This window comes from Myotis daubentonii, chromosome 15 (genome assembly GCF_963259705.1).
Source record: "Myotis daubentonii chromosome 15, mMyoDau2.1, whole genome shotgun sequence".
NCBI lineage: Eukaryota > Metazoa > Chordata > Mammalia > Chiroptera > Vespertilionidae > Myotis > Myotis daubentonii.
Window position 1 is genome coordinate 9551445 of NC_081854.1, and position 18319 is coordinate 9569763.

Consider the following 18319-nt stretch of genomic DNA (forward strand, 5'->3'; position numbering starts at 1 on the left):
CCAGGCCTATCCGGAAAGCTTGTCATGGACCATCTCCTTCCCCCCAGGAGGCGCGGCCTGTTCTTATATTTATTATGTTATTAATCCGAGTCTCAGATGGGGAAGTTGAGACACAAGAAAGGGAGTCCCGCCGAAACCGGTCTGGCTCAGTGGATAGAGCGTCGGCCTGCGGACTGAAAGGTCCCAGGTTCGATTCCGGTCAAGGGCATGTACCTGGGTTGCAGGCACATCCCCAGTAGGAGATGTGCAGGAGGTGGCTGATCGATGTTTCTAACTCTCTATCTCTCTCCCTTCCTCTCTGTAAAAAATCAATAAAATATATTTTTTTAAAAAGAAAGGGAGTCCCTCTGGTCCAAGGAGTGGGATGACGAGGAGCCCTGCTTTCATTTCTACCCAGAGACTTCCAGCCTCAGTTTCCCCATCTGTCCTCAGGTGAAATCCAGGAGGGTCCGTGAACTTGGCCCAGGAAACACAGCAGTCTCTGGACTTGACGCTGAAATTCGGTGTGAGCCACAAGCCAGCAGCCTCAGCGGCCCTGGACCACGGCCCCGAGAGGAAGCCCCGGTCTCCAGCGCTCTGCAGTTGCTTCGAAGATTTCCAGTAACTGTTTCCGCATCACCAGCCTGCCCACTGCTCGCTCTGTCTGATTAACGTGTAATTCATAGCAGCCCCTCTTAGCGTGTCACAGGTCGTGGGTTTAATGAACAGATAACTGTATTTCAGTAGAATTGTTTCACACATTTAAAGACATTATTCTAGCCCTGGCCGGTGTTGGTAAGTGGTTAGAGCATCGTCCCTTGCATCAAAGGGTCCAGGATTCGATTCCTGGCATGTACCTGAGTTGCAGGTCCAATCCCGGGGCAAGTGTGAGAGGCAGCCAATCGATGTGTCTCTCTCACCTCTCTCTCTCTCTCTCTCTCCTCACCCTTCTTCCCTCCCTTCCACTCTCTCCAAAAACCAACGGGGAAAATATCCTCAGGGGAGGATTAACAACAAAAATGTAAAGACATTATTCTGGGCAGGGTCTGTGGCGTGAAAGCCCTGCCTCATTAAACATTCTTTGAGCCTTAATAAGGGGCTACTGTCTCCTGGAGCTCCCTGCCTGCTCCCTGCACCAGGGGCTCTCGGAGGCCTGCCCCCGGTGCCTACAGCTTCCCCGACGCCCCCACAGCCTCTGGAGCCCCCTCCCTCTTTCCCCATCTGTCAAAACCGGGTGGAGAAATTCTGGCACATTGTACAACATGGGTGGACCCTGGAGACACTGTGCCAAATGCAATAAGCCAGCCCCAGAACACCAAATACTGTGTGACTTCACACCTGTGAGGCGCTTAGGGGAGGGACATTCATACAGACTGAAGGTGGCTGCCAGGGCCGGGGCGGTCGTGTTTCATGGGATGAACTTTGCGTTTTGCAAGATGAAACAAGTTCTGAGGGTGGATGGTGGTGACGGTTACACCGTGTGAGTGTACTAATGCCACCGAGCTGCTTACGCAAACATGGCGGAACGGTAAATTTTGTTATGTATATTTGACCAAGATTTTTTTAAAAAGGGAGCCTGGCTGGTGTGGCCCAGTGGTTGAGCATCGACCTATGAACCAAGAGGTCATGGGTTCGATTCCCAGTCAGGGCACGTGCCCGGTTGCAGATTTGATCCTCAGTATGGGGCGTGCAGGAGGCAGCCGGTGGATGTTTCTCTCTCTCTCTCTTCCTCTCCCTTCCTCTCTGAAATCAATAACAAATAAATAAACGGAGCAGGCAGCCAGTGAGCCTCGGAGTTACTCAATGAATTGCGGACTCTTTAGTCTTGGATTCCAATCCTGCTCTGGGCCCAGGTTACTTGGGCCCCGAGGTAACCTTTGGGGCCTTTTCCCAGGTCGGGGATAGTGGGACCCCACAGACACCCACCAAGCTGTTCCCAGCAGCTGGGAGCGCATCGAACAACTTTGGTTCCCAAGGCTCACTTTAAGGAACGGAGATCAGTTTGGGCCCCCTCCGCAGGGGTGGGGGGCGGGGTCACCCCAGGGGGCCCACGGATCAGCTTCCCCACCACAAACACCCCCAGGGGCTTGCAGAGAACTATAGTCTGTCTGTCCGTTCCCCCCCCCCGCCCCTCCCCCCATTCCCCCCACCCCGGCCGCCAGCCCTCAGTCCCCTGTACTCCCTAAGAGACCTGGCTGGGCGGACTCCTCCCTCGCGTCTGTTCCCCATGCGGCCACCAGAGGGCGCCGGGGACACCTGTCAGCTCCCAGCCCTCCGCTCAGAATTGTCCCGAGGCTCCCGCCCTACTCAGAGTCAGGGACCCCAAGGTCCTACACCACAGCCCCCCTTTGGTCCCGGCGTGGTGCTTCACGCTGGCTGGTGTGTTTAAGCACAGAAAGGCTGCGACGTGCCTCGCGGAGAAAATACGGGTAGGATGAGCCTCTTCTCGGGTGTGAGTTGGAGTGCTGTTGGCCGTGAGCCCCATGTTAATGAGTCAACAATATAGATGAATAAGTTGTCTTTAAACAGAAACACACACGAGACAAGGTGACACTCTGATCACTCGGCAAAAATGCTGTGGCCAGAGGCTTGAAGTATCCGTTAATTTCATGTTTCGGGAGACCACGGCACATTAACATGAATCAGAATCTCGGAGAAAACGAAATAAATGAATAAGCAAAACAGAACAGAAACAGGTGCGTGAACATAGAGAACAAGCTGATGGTTACCAAAGGACAAGGGGTGGGGAGAAGGGATTTAAAAACAAAAAAACAAAAAAAAAATCTGCCCTAGCTGATTTGCTCAGTGGATAGAGTGAGGGCCTGCGGACTGAAGGGTCCCGGGTTCGATTCCAGTCAAAGGTACATGCCCAGGTTGCCGGCTTGATCCCCAGTAGGCGGCGTGCGGGAAGCTCTCAACACTGAGCCTCTCTCATCATTGATGTTTCTATCCCTCTCTCCCTCTCCCTTCTTCTCTGAAATCAATAAAAATATATTTAGGAAAAATAAATCACCTGGCCCTGACCCGGCCGGTGTGGCTCAGTTGGTTGGGCGTTGTCCTGTGCACCAGGAGTTGCCTGTTGATTCCCAGTCAGGGCACAGGTGCGGTTGCAGGCTCGACCCCCATAGGGGGCATGCAGGAGGCAGCCTTTTCAATGTTCTGATCTCTCTTCCTGTCTAAAAATCAACGAAGTATTCTTTAAAAAAAAAAAATTGCCTGGCCCAGCCAGCATGGCTCAGGGGTTGAGTGTCAACCTATGAACCAGGAGGTCACGGTTCGACTCCCAGTCAGGGCACATGCCCAGGTTGTGGGCTCGATCCCCAGTGGTGACGTGCAGGAGGCAACTGATCAATGCTTCCTCACTGATGTTTCCAACTCTCTCCCTTTCCATTCCTCGCTGAAATATGTATATTTATTTTTAAATATATTTTATTGATTTTTTACAGAGAGGAGGGGAGAGGGATAGAGAGTTAGAAACATCCAGGAGAGAGAAACATCGATCAGCTGCCTCCTGCGCACCCCCTACTGGGGATATGCCCACAACCAAGGTACATGCCCTTGACCGGAATCGTACCTGGGACCCTTGAGTCCACAGGCCGATGCTCTATCCACTGAGCCAAACCGGTCAGGGCGAAATAAATATATTTTTAAAAAATTAAAATAAATACACGCCTGTTTGGTTGAGCTGTTCAGCCTTCCTCCTTCATTAGTCTGTCCCCACCCTGCTCCCCCGACCCCCCACCCCTCCAGGGCAGAATTCCTGTGTGCCTGGTTCATGCTGCACCGCTGTGCCCGGAACAGGGCCTGGCACCCAGTAGGTGCTCAACTAATACATGTGGGATAAGCCCTCCCCTTCCCCCTCTCTACCCAGGTCTCACCCCAACCCCCAGACTCTAACCCCAAAGACCCCCAAGCAAAGGGCTGAGGGGGCGTCGGTAGTTTTAAAAAAAAAGATTGGTTTTTAATTTACAAGAGTTCTAAATGTACAGAATTCTCCATTAAAAAAATCGTTATACACAATAAATACAGTACAAAAATTTATCTTACAGTACTAGTTTTGTCTCCGAGATTTCAAAATCTGGCGCGGGTGGCTGGCGGCAGGAAGAACAGAGGGAAGACTGGTTGGGGTGGGGGGTGGGGAGCCCGGCTTCCTGTTTGGGGGTGCTCGGATTTCGGTCGAGGGGCGGGAGGACCAGAAACCTCTCTCCTGCTCACTCGGGCGCACACGGGGACACGGACAAGGAGCCGGACGCGCGCACAGGGATGTGGCGGCGCCCCACGGGGGATCCTGCAAAGCGGGCTCACGCCGCCCCTGCCCTGCGTTCCCTCGGACGGCCGGTTGGGGGCGGTGTTGCAAGGCTGAGCGCGGCCCCCAGGACCCTCCCTCCCCGCTGAGCGCCCTCCGGGCTCGGACCGGGGAAGCCACAGACAAGCCCGGGCCCGGACACGCGTGAGCAGTGGGAGCAGAGCGCCCCATCCCTGGCAGACACACGCATGTCCTGGGACGCAGGGGTGGAGTGCGGCGGGGGCGGGCGAGGCGGGAAGTGACACACCAGGTGACCCCTCTTTGGGGGACAGTTTACGTGTACCGCCCCCTCCCCGAAACCCACAACCCCACCCAAGGACCCGGCCGATGGGCGGCGGGAAGAGAGGCTTTTGTGACTCAAATAACTTAGGCAAGAAGAACTCGGGGACCCGGCTCATGGCCCCGGGAGGCGGAGGTCGGGTTCCCAGCGGCCGGGCGGGCGTCCCGGGGGCCAGGGGAGGGGAGGGGAGACCGGCCCGCTGTTATCTGTTCAACGTCCTGGCGCCGAGGCCGCCGTTGTGACTGGAGGGCGGGTAGGCCTCCGGCCTGTGCAGGGGGGACCGGGCGGCGGGCGGGCCGGCGGCCGGCGGGGCGTGGGGGTACGGGGGCGCGGGCGGCCGGCCCGGGGCCTGCTGCAGGTTCAGGATGCTGTCGATGGCGCTCTGCAGGTGCTCGGTGAGCGTGTCGTCCTGCGGGCTGTCGCTGGAGAAGCTGGCCTGGTCCACGTCGGGGGACTCCGACTTGCGCCGCTTCGTGGGGGGCAGCGGGGGCGCCTCCCAGCCGGGGTCCCGGCCGCCCTGCCCGGCGCCCGCCGCGGCCTCGGGCGGGGCCGCCTTCAGCATCCGCTGGTACAGCTCGTCCTCCACGGCCGCCAGCTCGCGGATCAGGCCGCTGGTGGCCTCGTCCACCTTGGTGGCCGCCGGGCTGCCGCCCCGCGCCCGGCCCGCCCCGGGGCCCTCGCCGCCCAGGGCCTCCACGTTCTCGCGGTACGTCTTCCGCAGGGGCAGGCGCGGGCAGTGCGGGGCCGGGGCCGGCGGCTTGTGGTCCGTGGCCGGCGGCGGGTGGTCCACGGTGCCGTTCATCTGGCCCGTGGGCGGGGGCGGGGGCGGGGGCCGGGGCGGGGGCTCGGCCGCCTTGAGGGGCGCGGGGGCGGGCGGCGGGGGCTGGTGCACCGGATCCAGGGCCGTGTTGTGCACGACCTTGCTGAGCCCCGCCTCCTGCTTGATCTTGAGCTTGAGGCCGATGCGGCTGCGGGCCTCGTAGGTCTTGATCGGCGGGCGATTGCGCGAGGGCATGGGGCCGTCCTCGTCCGCGTCCAGGGAGGAGGCGGCGGCGGAGGACACGGAGGACGAGGCGGACAGGGAGGAGGACGCGCGGGCCCAGGTGACGGAGGGCGAGCCGCCCCCGTGCCGGATCACCAGCTTGGTGGGCAGGTGCAGGGGGGGCTGGGCGGGCGCCCCAGACGCTGAGGGCGGCGGTGGGCAGTGGCTGGGAGCCCGATGTCCCTCCGAAGAGGCGGCGACAGGGAGGCCGAGAGAGCGCGAGGAAGACACGTACTCATCTGCAGAACGAGGGGGCCAAGGAACCCCGGGTGAGGGCGGGCCGGGCGCCGGTGCGGACGCGCCGAGGGGCGGTGTGCACTGAGCACCTACCACCCCGGGCCCTTCCCAGCAATGCCCACAGCCCGGCGCTGTGCGGGCGGCAGGCACCGGAACCGAGATGGATGCCACCTTACATTGTGCAACCGGGGTACCTTGCTTGCCTCCCCCCCAGTCTGGCTGTGCGCCCCTGCTTTTCTATCCCCTGGAAGAAGGTCCCTCCAGGCCAGGACCAGGGGTGAACAGGCGCTCAGTTCCCAGGGAGACCAGCCACCGGGGCTACGGCGCCACCTAGCGGCCAAGTAAGGTGCGGCCGCGCCCTCATCCCCAGTCTAATTAGGGCGCAAGAGAAGGAGGGGCCACACCGCGCCCTCCCCGCCACCCCCCTCACCAGGCTTCTCCTTGGCCAGCTGCTTGTCCAAGGCGAGGGTGGTCTTCTCCTCCTGAATGAACATCCGGTCGATCATCACCATCTCCGCTGAAGGGCTCACCCTCTGAGGGGGGAGAAGATGGGCAAGTGAAGGAGCCAGGACCCAGGGAGGGGATGCGAGTGTCAGGGCTGCGACCTAACGGCCAGCCTCCCTCCCCCCCTCCCTCCCCGAGGGAAGGGCAGGGTCCCGGGGAGGAAGGCGAGGCCACCCTACCCGGGACTCCTCCAGGAGCAGGAGGCGGTACTTGTTGAGCATGGCCTGGGTGCGTTTCAGCAGCTGCGTGGACACCGTCTCGAACTCCTCGTCCACTGCGAGGAAGAGCAGAGGCCGGGGGGCCCAGACGTTGGGGCGGGCTGATGGGGCAGCGTGCCTGCCCCCCCTCCGCAAAGCAGGGCCCGGTGGGGGCAGCCCCGGGAGGCCTCACCTCGGTGGTAGTCACTGGGGGAGGGGAGGGCGCCCTGGTAGACGTGGTAGGGCAGGAGGCGGTGCAGGGCGTCCTCGAAGGAGGGGAAGGCCGTCTTGTAGTCCGGGTGCAGGACGGCGCCCTGATGTTTGTGCAAATGCTCCAGGAAGCTGGGGGGGGGGGGGGGGCGGAGACCACAGGCGCAGAGCTGGTGGTGAGGCCAGGAGAAAGCAGGCCCCCGGCCCAGGCCCCCAGGCCGACAACAGCAGGTGCAAGAGGACACTTAGGACTCAGGCGCGGACTGTCCTGATCTGTCTCCCTGAGTCTCTGGTGACAACCAAAGGCAGCAGTGCTCTCTTTATCTCCATCTCACAGATGAGAAAACTGAGGCCCGAAAGGGGAAGTGCCTCCACTCAAAACATACAGCCAGGAAGGAAGAGGCAGAGCTGGGAGTCAGCGGCAGAGCCTGAACCGCATCCCACGCTGTGCCGGCTCCCGCCACCGGGGGGCAGCACGGCCCCACGCTGCCAGCGGCCCAGCTGCAACCTCAGGAGCGCAGGGAGGTTGCTGAGCCGGTGAAATCCTATTCTTCTCTCACAGGCTTCCCACCTGAGCGCGGGTTAGAGTTATGTCTCCATCGCGCGATGGTCTCCCCCACCCTGTGCTGAAGACCAGCGGTGCCCACACCCGGGGCAGGATTGGGTCCGTCCTGTTTCCAGAACCCAGCACAGGGCGGGCAAGCAGTGAGCACCTGACCGGCACTTGGTGGAAGGAGGGCAGGAGGCAGGGAGAGCGCGCAGGCAAGCACCCACCCCGCCCCCACCCCTCCACCCCTCCACCACCCACCCGCCCTGTCCGAGGTGCCCGGGTGCACAATGACCAGGGCACGCCAGTGCCTCCCTCTTGATGCTGGCAGCGCAGCGGTGCCACGTGCTCGCAGCACAGTCGCATCGAATCCTCACCCCTCAGCCTATTCTGTGACTGTCAGCACCCGTTTTCCCGCGGGGGAGGCTGGGGGTCTGTGAGGGAGCCGGCCCGGGGAAGCCGCGGGGCTGAGAGGAGGTGGCGCGGGACGCCGCACCCCGGCTGCCCGACCCCTGCTGCAGGGCGGCCCCCGGCCCTCGGGCCTCTGGAAGGCGGGGGGCGGGGAACATCGGGGCGCGCTGCCACTCACCAGGCTTCTTTGCTGGGCTGAAGCGGGGGTGGTTTCTTCAGGCCACTCAACTTGCTGTCATACTGCGGGCAGAAAGGCGAGTGGGGGGTCCACGGGGAAGCCCGCCCTCCCTCTGCGCCCTGACCCCCCCTCCAGCCTGGGGCAAAGACAAGGCCCATCTCCCCCAGGGGTCCTGCCCTGCCGCCCACACTCCACCTCCAGGGAAGACCTGGGCTGGGCCCTGGTGGGGGACAGGCGAGGAGAGGTGACACGCAGGCGCGAGCCCTGGCAACCCACCAGGGACCCTGCAGCCCCTCACAAGTGGCCTCCGCCTGCCTGCTGTCTGGACCCCAGGAACACCCTCCCCTCCTGCCCTCCCATGGTCTCCGTGGCCTCGATTTGCAGACTTCTTCCCACGGGAGTCCTCGCTCTGCCTCAGGCCTGACTCCCCCCTGCCATGCCAGGCCTCTGCACGGCTGTGGTGGGTCTTGTCTCCAAGTCTCTCCAGCCGGGTCCCTCACCTGCCCCTCTCATTTCTATAGATGTGTCCTGTCTTCCTGTCCCCCCATTTCCAACAGGTGGTCCCTGCCTCAGTCCCGCCCGCTCCCAAGTCCTCTCCAGATCCTCTCGAGTTTCTCACCCACCTGTCCCGAGCTGCCACCTGCCACTCTCACGTCCCACTCCCTCCCTCTCAACCTCTCCCCTGCTCCCGCCCCAGGGACCACAGTGGGTCTCAGGCCCTCTCTCCTATCAGCACCCTGGTGTCTTGGTGTCTGCGGGCCTCTCACATGCCCCCCGCCCACTGTCCTGCTGTCTCACCCACCCGCTGGGCTTGTCTCATCCGCCCGCCCACCACCTCCCTGCTCCACTGGCCCTTCCGGGTTCGCTGGTGACATGCTCGGCCGCCCTCCACCCGCCCCCTTACCTGCAGCCCCGAGGGCTTCCCTGGCCCCGATGCAGGGGCCTTGGCCACACTCAGGGTCGGGAGGTTGCTGGCAAAGGCTTTGTTCTCGGCAGGAAGCAGAGGAGGGAGGCCTGGGGGCAGGTGGGGGCGAACAGGGCTCAGAGGGCACTGCACTGAGGCCCCTGCTCACCTGTGACCCCCAAGCCTGCACTCTGGCCTTGGGGGACACCCTCCCCCACCTCCCCGGGCCCATGGGCCCATGCGATGTGAGGGGCCCCTCAGGTTCACACCCCAGCTCAGCCCCCACCCCTCCTTCGTGGGCAACCTGCCCCCTACCTGTGGTGGCCATGGGTGCCGGGGCAGGGGCGTGGCTGGGGGCGGCGGGGGTCCCGGGTGGGGCCTGCCCGCTGACCAGCACCGAGGCGGCGGGGCTGGCCAGGGGCCCCAGGCTGGTGGAGGTCTGCGGGGCGGCGGGGCCCCCGGCCTTGCTCTGGAGAATGATTCCGGACGGCACCTGAGGAGGGGACAGTGGGTGAGGGGTGGGGGGCACACGCTAGAAGTGGGGAGGCACCAGGGCTGGGGTGGAGGGGAGGGGCTCCGGTCAGACTAAAGGGCAGGGTCGGGGCTTGTGAGCGTGCGGTGGGGCCACTCCTGCCTTGTTACCTGGTGAAATCTCTCCAGAAGAGCCTTCGGCTGGGGCAGCGCCGGGAAGGGGGCGGTCACCATCTGGAAGGTCCGAGGAGGCGGTGGGGGGACGACTGAGGGCTCGGGGACCAGATGGAGGGTTGGAGGGGGCGTGGGGGACTTGTGGGGCCCCTGGCCGGGTGGGAACTGGAGCTGGAAGTCGGGGGGCGTGGGGGCCGGCAGTCTGGTGGATGTCTCGGAGGAGGCCACCACGGAGGAGGTGGAGGCAGGTGGGAGGTGGGGGGCTGGGGGCAGCGGCCCCTCGGGGGGCTGGGAGGGGGGGTGCAGAGGGGGCTGGGGCTGGGGTGGGCCTGGGGCAGTGGGGGCAGGGGTGCTGACAGGCGGGGGGACGCCCAGCTGGTTCTGGATGACGAAGATGCCAGGCAGGGTGGGGGGGGTCTGGGGTGGGGGACAAGGGTGCGGAGCGGGCTCTGAGGGTGGGCGGGGCAGGCTCTGGGGCTGGGAGGGCGGCCGGGAGTGGGGTCGGGAGGGAGGGCGGGAAGGGGGCCTGGTGGGGTGCGGGGAGGGCAGGTGGGGGCTGTCTCCCAGAGGGGCCTGGTGAGGTAGTGACGGGGACGAGGAGGGGCCTGGGCCCTTCAGTGGAGCCGCTGCTGGGATCTGGGCAGGACAGGGAGGTAGAGGCAGGGGGCAGGGTCAGAACCAACCTTGGCTCCCACTGCCCCAGACCCCGGGGAGCCCAGCCACTCCCCCAACACCACCCTTCTTAGCAGCCCCTTGTCCTGGAGCCTCCACCATGACAGCGCTATCCTTCCCACCTCTCCTTTCTCAACTCCCCACCTCACCCCTGCACCTGTGCCCCACCTCATCCCCTACCTCACCCCTGCACCTGTGCCCCACCTCATCCCCTACCTCACCCCTGCACCCCCCATCCCCTCGACACCTCTGCCCTCTCCCACTCACCCCTGCACCTGTGCCCCCTTATCCCCTCCACACCTCTGCCCTCTGGTCTCTCCCACTCAACCCTGCACCTGTGCCCCCCTCACCCCTGCACCTTCCCCCCTCATCCCCTCCACACCTCTGCCCTCTGGTCTCCCCCTCCCCATATGCCCCGCCTCCCAGTTCCCTGGATGAGGCAGCGCTGCAGGGTGGGGGCAGCAGCGGAGGAAGCAGCAGGGACACCACGCCAGCTGCCAGCGGGGAGGGCAGGCCAGGGAGCGGAGCACAAGCAGCGAGGGGGAAGGAGGCACCGCGGCAGCGTCCCAGCAGCCAGCCCGGCCTGACTGCCTAGCTAAGCAAGGAAAGCAGACGCCAGTGTGGATGCCTTCCTGCGTACCAGGGTGGGGACGGGGACCCCGGGCGCTGAGGGGCAGGCTGTGACTCCTGCGCCCCATTCTCAGGCCTCCGCGGGCCTGTGTGTCAGGGCTGCGGGCCCACCTGGGCCACAGGAGCCTGCAGGGACGGGCATGTGTGTGCACACGAGTGTGGGGTGTGCACACGTATGACTTGCACCAGAGCCGGCACAGTCTGCTACACAGACGCAGAAACCCTGGCTGCACCGCCTCAGCCAGAGCACCTCGCCCCCCGGGGTCACTGCCCCCAGAACCATGACCTCAGAGCCGGCCGAGGACTCGGGGACTCGCTCGGGGTCACCCAGCGCTGCCTCCTCCAAAGCTGGGGCTCCGGGCTTCGAGCCCCCAAGGTGGACTGACTCCTGACTTCAGCGTCATGACCCGCTTTAAGGCACCAACGTTCTGACCCTCCGGCCCCCTCCAAGCCTGGCCCTGGATAACCGGCATCCAAAACGAGGTCCCAAACCAACAGCTCCCTCCACACCCCCCCAGGGGCCTGCCGCCCGCCCGAGGGCAGGTCAGAGGGGCAGCACTAAGCGAGTGGGAAGAGCTGGCCCCTTCCACGCCTCCCTGAACGCACGGCCAGCACAGCGCGCGAATGCCGAGTGAGATGAGAAGAACGCATTCCGTGACGGCCGGACAACTGGCTAAACTGCATGACGGACAGTGGATTAGAGCAGCGGTCGCCAACCGGTGGTCCGCAAGGTCCGAAAGGTTGGCGACCGCTGGGTTAGGTAACAGTACTGTCTCCGCGCTAAACTTGCTGAATTTGAATATTATCGACCACAATCGAGTAAGAGAAGGTTCTTGTTCTAAGGGCTGAAATACTCGCTAAAATATTAAAGGTGAAGGGGCCTGATGTCTGCAAATGATTCTCAAGGGGCTTGGAAAAAAATGCTACTGAGAGAGGCAAGCGAAGTATAAAAAAGGGGGGGGGGGCAAAGTATTTATAACCAATGGGCGTGCCCGGTGTGGCAGCCAGCTTCTGAGCCGGCCTCCAGCGACCCCACCTCCTCAGATCCCGTCTCCTCTGACACTGGGCCAGGGTTGGTCTCCGTGACCAACAGAATCCAGCAGTGACCACATGCCCCGTCCCAGGTTAGGTTCTAAAAGACCGTGGCTTCCATTCGGGGCGCAGTCTCACCCTCTTCCTGCTGATTGTTCGCTTTGGTGGGGACCCTGAGCAGCGTGTTAGAGTCCCCTTAGGGAGGCCCCACAGAGCGGCGCTGAGGCCACAGCCACACGGGCGAGCCACCGTGGAGGCCCATCCCCCGGCCGGTCAAGCCTTCAGCCCCGGTGCACGCCCTGAGCTCAGGAGCGGCGGGAGGCAGGGCCCTCCGGAAGCTACTTCCAGATTCTTGCTCCTTAGAAACGGTCTGACATACGTTCATGGTTGGTTGCTTTAAGTGGCTAAGTTTTGGGACCATTTGTTACACAGCAATACATAACTAATACCCTGGTTAAAGAGCAAAGAACGCTCATGGGTTCTTTGTACTATTCTGGCAACTTTGCATAGATTTGAAATGATTTTAAACTGAAATCTAAAAATACACAAATTTAAATTTTTTAAGAACCTGTTCTCATTAAAAATGCAGACACACACACACACACACACACTACCACCCAGTGGGGTTAGGAGTGATTTCTTTTTCTTCTCTGTCTTTTTGTGTGTTTTCTCAATAAGCATGAGATTATTTTTATAATCGTTTTTTTAAACCACCACACAAGGGGACTGTTTACCAAGTGGTCCCAACTGTCCATGTGTAGATGCCAAATGCACAGCTTCCCACAGAACTGGAGAGCCGTGAGGAGGGGTGGGGTTTCGCCCTGGTGGGAGCAGCAGCCAAAAACCTGGGGTTGATGAAGCTACTGGAGGAAAAGGCCCCATGGACACACGCCTCGGGGAGGAGCAGCCGGCTAGCACCTTCTATAAAATGTCTGGGCAGTGCGCACTCTCTGACCCAGCAATTGTTCCTAGAAATTCACCTCACCGCTATTTTCCTAGGTGTGTGCAAAGCCTGGGTAAAGAATATGCCCTGGCTGGTTTGGCTCAGTGGGGAGAGCATCAGCCTGCGGACTGAAGAGTCCCGGGTTCGATTCCAGTCAAGGGCACATGCCAGGGTTGTGGGCTCGATCCCCAATAGGGGTCCTACAGGAGGCAGCGATCAATGATTCTCTCTCATCATTGATGTTTCTATTACTCGCTCCCTCTCCCAACCTGTCTGAAATCAATAAAAACATATAAAACAAAACAAAATACAAAACCCACAAGATACAATTTCCCCCTACCAGACTGGCTGGTTGAATATATTGCTGAGGTGTGGGAAAGCAGGCACAGATAAAGGAGAAACCAATTTACACTCCACGGAGATAATACCTGTCAAAACTACAAATACAAATGCTCTTGGCGGCAGCAATGTCCTTTCTAAGAACGTATCCTACAGAGAGATGGCTGCACAGTCATTTTTGCAGCCTTGCTTACAGCAGGTAAAGACCAGAAGTGACCGCAGTGCCCACGAGGCCTCCCGGTGAGATAAACAGCAGCACATCCACACAAACAATCCATACGAGAGCGAAGCAGCCGCCTCCAAGACAACATTTTAGATGATAAAAGCAGGGCTCACACGGGCACGCAGAGCACGCGCCCATTTTTATAAAAACGGAAGGCAGAGGGTCCAGGTGTCATCTTGCTGCCTGTGCGTGGGAACGCAGGGACAGAGGAGGCCACGTTCAGGGAGGCCTGCTCGTCCGTATCTTTGAAACGGGGGCTATCGGAATGTTTTATCAACCCAGACGGGAAAAGGGTAACTTTAAGAAGTCAGCAACGTCCTGCTACGTGTATCGGCCTCCTGCCTCCTGTTTGGGCTCCGCGGGCGGCCTTGGTCTTGGGTCCGTGGAGCCCCGAGGAAGTATCTAGAAGCGAAGGAGCCAGCGAGACAGAGCAGCAGGCAGGGCAGCTAGCGGGGGGAGCGGGGAGGGCGCAGGGGGCTGGTCCGGGCAAGGACAGAGACTGCTGGGTTCATCTACCTGGGGGGCTGGCGCTGGGGAGGCCTGGCCGTCAGGGGTCTGAGGGCCAAGGCCGGCTCCTTTGGCGACGGGGGTGGTCGGGGCTGGGTCTTGGGCAGGAGCTGGGGCGCTGACTATGACCGAGGCGGGCACGGACAGGTGGGGGCCCTCCGCGGAGAGGGGCTGCTGGCTCCTCTCCTGAAATGGGCAGCCCACACAAAGTCACCAGGCTGCCCCACGGACCTGCAGCCACACCCACCCCCCACCCCCGCCCGCACTGACACCCCAGAGAAGGGGGTGGTGGGAACCCGGTACAAAGGGCGCCAAGAGGCCGCAGCCCGGGCAGCTCCTTTCTCTGTCAGTCGGCCCCTCTCCTCGTCCTTCATCTGTCAGTCGGCCCCTCTCCTTCTCCATCTGTCAGTCGGCCCCTCTCCTCATCCTTCATCTGTCAGTCGGCCCCTCTCCTCGTCCTTCATCTGTCAGTCGGCCCCTCTCCTCGTCCTTCATCTGTCAGTCGGCCCCTCTCCTTGTCCATCTGTCAGTCGGCCCCTCTCCTCGTCCTTCATCTGTCAGTCGGCCCCTCTCCTTCTCCATCTGTCAGTCGGCCCCTCTCCTTGTCCATCATCTGTCAGTCGGCCCCTCTCCTTGTCCATCTGTCAGTCGGCCCCTCTCCTCATCCTTCATCTGTCAGTCGGCCCCTCTCCTCGTCCTTCATCTGTCAGTCGGCCCCTCTCCTCGTCCTTCATCTGTCAGTCGGCCCCTCTCCTTGTCCATCTGTCAGTCGGCCCCTCTCCTTGTCCATCATCTGTCAGTCGGCCCCTCTCCTCGTCCTTCATCTGTCAGTCGGCCCCTCTCCTCGTCCTTCATCTGTCAGTCGGCCCCTCTCCTTGTCCATCTGTCAGTCGGCCCCTCTCCTCGTCCTTCATCTGTCAGTCGGCCCCTCTCCTTGTCCATCTGTCAGTCGGCCCCTCTCCTTGTCCATCATCTGTCAGTCGGCCCCTCTCCTTGTCCATCTGTCAGTCGGCCCCTCTCCTCGTCCTTCATCTGTCAGTCGGCCCCTCTCCTCGTCCTTCATCTGTCAGTCGGCCCCTCTCCTCGTCCTTCATCTGTCAGTCGGCCCCTCTCCTTCTCCATCTGTCAGTCGGCCCCTCTCCTTGTCCATCATCTGTCAGTCGGCCCCTCTCCTTGTCCATCTGTCAGTCGGCCCCTCTCCTCGTCCTTCATCTGTCAGTCGGCCCCTCTCCTTCTCCATCTGTCAGTCGGCCCCTCTCCTCGTCCATCATCTGTCAGTCGGCCCCTCTCCTCGTCCTTCATCTGTCAGTCGGCCCCTCTCCTCGTCCTTCATCTGTCAGTCGGCCCCTCTCCTTGTCCATCATCTGTCAGTCGGCCCCTCTCCTTGTCCATCTGTCAGTCGGCCCCCTCCTTGTCCATCATGTCAGTTGGCCCCCTCCTTGTCTGTCCATCTTCCTGTCAGTAGGTCCCTGTCACCCTGGGGCCTCCCTGGATATACTGGTACCGAGCAGGGGTACCATCTCGGAGATGCTCTCCTAGCCTACAGACCTCCCCAGATGCCTCGTTGCTCTCACCCATCTCGACAGCAGAGGCCCTGCCCTAGCTACCCCCTTCCTTGGTCCCTCACCCCCCCATGCCCACAGCCCCCCGCCAACCCCCCCAGCCCGGTTACCTGGGGCAGGAACATCTGCAGGGAGTCCTGAGTGAGGAGGGCCGTGGCAGTGGCGGACGGGGTCAGCACGATCTTTTCCGGACTGGATGCCAGGACCGGGCTGGGCTGGGGGGTCGTAGCCTGAGGCGGGTTGGCGGGCTGGGGCGTGGGGGGCTGTGGGGGGGTCTGCTGCTGTGCCTGAGACTGCTGGAGGCCCAAAGGCAGTGGGGTGCTGACCGTGGGGGGCGCCTGGGGCGCCGCCTGCACCGTGAGAACAGGCGCGGCCTCCCCGGCGGGGGCGGGGGTGGCGGGCTGCACCAGGCCGTCGGGGGCGTTGAGCATGGCCACGGCGCTGGGGGGCAGCGTGACGCCCTGGAGGACGGTTGTGGCAGTGGGGCCGGCGGGCGCCGGCTGGCTCTGCGTGGGCAGGCTGCCCGCCGCCAGGGACACGGGCATCTGGAAGAGCGCCGGCTGGCCCACCTGGATGGGGGCCGAGAGGATGTGGGCGGCACTGTGGGCCCCCGAGTGGGGGGCCAGCACGGGGCCCAGGCTCAGCGGTCCCGCCAAGTTCTGGTTGGTGAGGATGGGGTTAGCGATGAGCTGTCCCCCGGCGTGGGGGGCCGCGGCCGCCAGGATCTGCCCCCCCACGTTGGCCGGCAGGGCCGAGAGCGACTGGGGGAGCTGGACGGCGGACCCGCCGGGCAGCAGGAACTGGTTCTGGCCGGGCAGCATGTGCTGGGCGGGGATGACGATGCTGCTGCCTTGATTCAGGAGGTGGACGCTCATGGGTTTGCTCAGGGCCCCGGGGGGCGGCGGCGGGGCAGCCCCCGTGGTGGTGGCGGGAGGCTGCTTGAAGACATTCGCCGGCAGGGTGGGGGCCGGGAAGCCCGAAAGCACCACGTTCTGGCCGGCCTTGCCGGCCGCCATGAAAGTCAGGTTCTGGGGGGCCTTGGGCTGCTGCGGGAGGCCCCCCGCCTCGCCCTGGATGGTGAGTGTGGCGCCCGCGGGGGCGAAAGGCTTCGGTGTCAGCTGGTAGAGCTTGGGGGGCAGCACGCCGGCCGGCTTGGGCTGGATGGGCGTGGGCGTGCGGTGCAGGATCACGTTGGGCGCGGGGACCAGCGGCGACGTGCCGAGGCCAGGGGCCACGGCCAGCGGCTGCCCTGAGGGGGCCCCGGCGGCGGCCGCAGTGGCAGCTCCTGCTCCTCCGAACACCGAGTTCCCGTTGAGTGTGGTGGCCACGGCGGCCGGGAGGTTCTTCTGGATGACCAGGCCGGCGCCCTGGGGCGAAACCCCCGCCGACGCCAAGGTCACTGGTTCCGAGGGGCCGGCCGCCGAGGCCAGATAGCCACTGACAGGCACCTGCTTGGCCAAGAGCTGGGAGGTGGGCGGGTTGAGCGCCATGACCGGCTGGCCCACTACCTGGATGGGTGCCAGGCCGAGGGTGGCAGCCGTGGCGCCCCCGGGGCTGCCGTTGGGCAGGCCCTGGAGGCCTGGGATGGGCTGCAAGGTCACGTTGCCCAGGCCCACGGGCTGCAGGAAGGGCTGGACACTCAGGGCTTTGTTGACCACATCCTGGGGCGGCACCAGGGCCTGGTGGGTCAGCACGGTGGGTGGGGCCTGTAGTCCCAGGAGGTCTGTGCCCCCCGGGAAGAGGGCCTGGGGCCCCGAGGCCACGGCGGCAGCCCCTGCAGCTCCCGCCTGGCCGGCCCCGCCATCTGCGGGCTGCAGCGTGGGCAGCTGGAAGGGGCCCAGGTCCAGCTCAGCCTCGGCTTCGAGCGTCTGCTCGGTGATGTTGGCCTCCTGGAGGCTCTGCTGCAGGATGTCGCAGGGCTGGTCGGCGCTCCCGCCCCCGCCGCCGCCGCCCCCTGCGGAGGGCGAGCCCAGGATGTCATCCTCCAGGAAGTCTAGGTCCACGCTGGGGGCTGGCTGGCTAGGCTCCGGGTTCAAGTGGTTGCCAGAAGCTTCCTGCACGTGGAGCTGGAGGCCAGATAAGATGGGAAGGAAAGGCCTGAGATGAGCAAAGGGCCCGCGCAGGGCACGGCTGCAACAGACACGAGGTGCGGGGGGCACAGAGAGAGCATTCCTTCTGGAAGTGGCTGGACCCTGCTTAAGGTGGCCTCTATCCCCACTGCACACATCAGCAGAACAAAAACCATTTACTAAGCCATCCTACGAGGCCCTTGATTCTCACCTGCAACTCCCGAACCCCAGAGGCTCTGAAAAACATGGATGCTTTTATAACGTGGCGGAAGCAAAACCTGACCAGCACCCATGGGCGCTCTTGGGGAAAGGCCTCATTTACCCACGTGACGACTCTTCTGAAATCTGGCCACGGAAAGGTGAACGAGTGGCCTGTTGCTATGAGCAGCACACACTCCCCTGCATCACCTTTCCAGAATCTGGAAAATACCTGCCCTGAAGGTTTCAGACAAAAGATCATGGTTCACCCTGGCTGGTGGCTCAATGGTTAGAGCGCCGGCTCAAGCACCAAAGGGTCGCAGGTTCGATTCCCAGTTTGCTCCCCACCCCTGGTCGGGGCACGCCTGGGAGGCAACCAGTTGATGTCTCTCTCTCTCTCTCACATCAATGTTTCTCTTTCTCTCCCTCTCTCTCCCCGCTTCTCTCCCTCCCTTCCACTCTCTCTAAAAAGCAATGGAGTCCAGCTGGAGTGGCTCAGTGGTTGAGAGTCAACCTATGAACCAGGAGATCACGGTTTGATTCTCGGTTGGGGCAAACGCCTGGGTTGCGGGCTCGATCCCCAGTGTGGGGCGTGCAGGCGGCAGCCGATCAGTGATTCTCTCTCATCATTGATGTTTCTATCTCTCCTCTCCCTCTCCCTTCCTCTCTGGAATAAAGTTCGACCTCCAGTCGGGGCGAATATA

The 18319-nt window shown here is 62.6% G+C and overlaps 1 protein-coding gene across 3 annotated transcripts in view; it reads right to left on the bottom strand.

Moving 5' to 3' along the window:
- Window positions 1–3918: 3918 nt before the first annotated feature.
- Window positions 3919–18319, bottom strand: part of BICRA (BRD4 interacting chromatin remodeling complex associated protein) — a 78908-nt gene continuing 64507 nt past the window's right edge. For 2 of the 3 annotated variants that reach the window (XM_059666001.1, XM_059666002.1), the window contains exons 6-15: window positions 15459–17414; window positions 13796–13972; window positions 9438–10076; window positions 9111–9288; window positions 8796–8905; window positions 7892–7953; window positions 6739–6887; window positions 6528–6622; window positions 6275–6377; window positions 3919–5846 (exon numbers count right to left, since the gene is read on the bottom strand). In XM_059666001.1, the coding sequence (XP_059521984.1) occupies window positions 4768–5846; window positions 6275–6377; window positions 6528–6622; window positions 6739–6887; window positions 7892–7953; window positions 8796–8905; window positions 9111–9288; window positions 9438–10076; window positions 13796–13972; window positions 15459–17414 (4548 nt within the window). In that variant the 3' untranslated portion in view covers window positions 3919–4767. The remainder of the gene's footprint in view (window positions 5847–6274; window positions 6378–6527; window positions 6623–6738; window positions 6888–7891; window positions 7954–8795; window positions 8906–9110; window positions 9289–9437; window positions 10077–13795; window positions 13973–15458; window positions 17415–18319) is intronic. The other variant, XM_059666003.1, reaches the window with a different exon arrangement.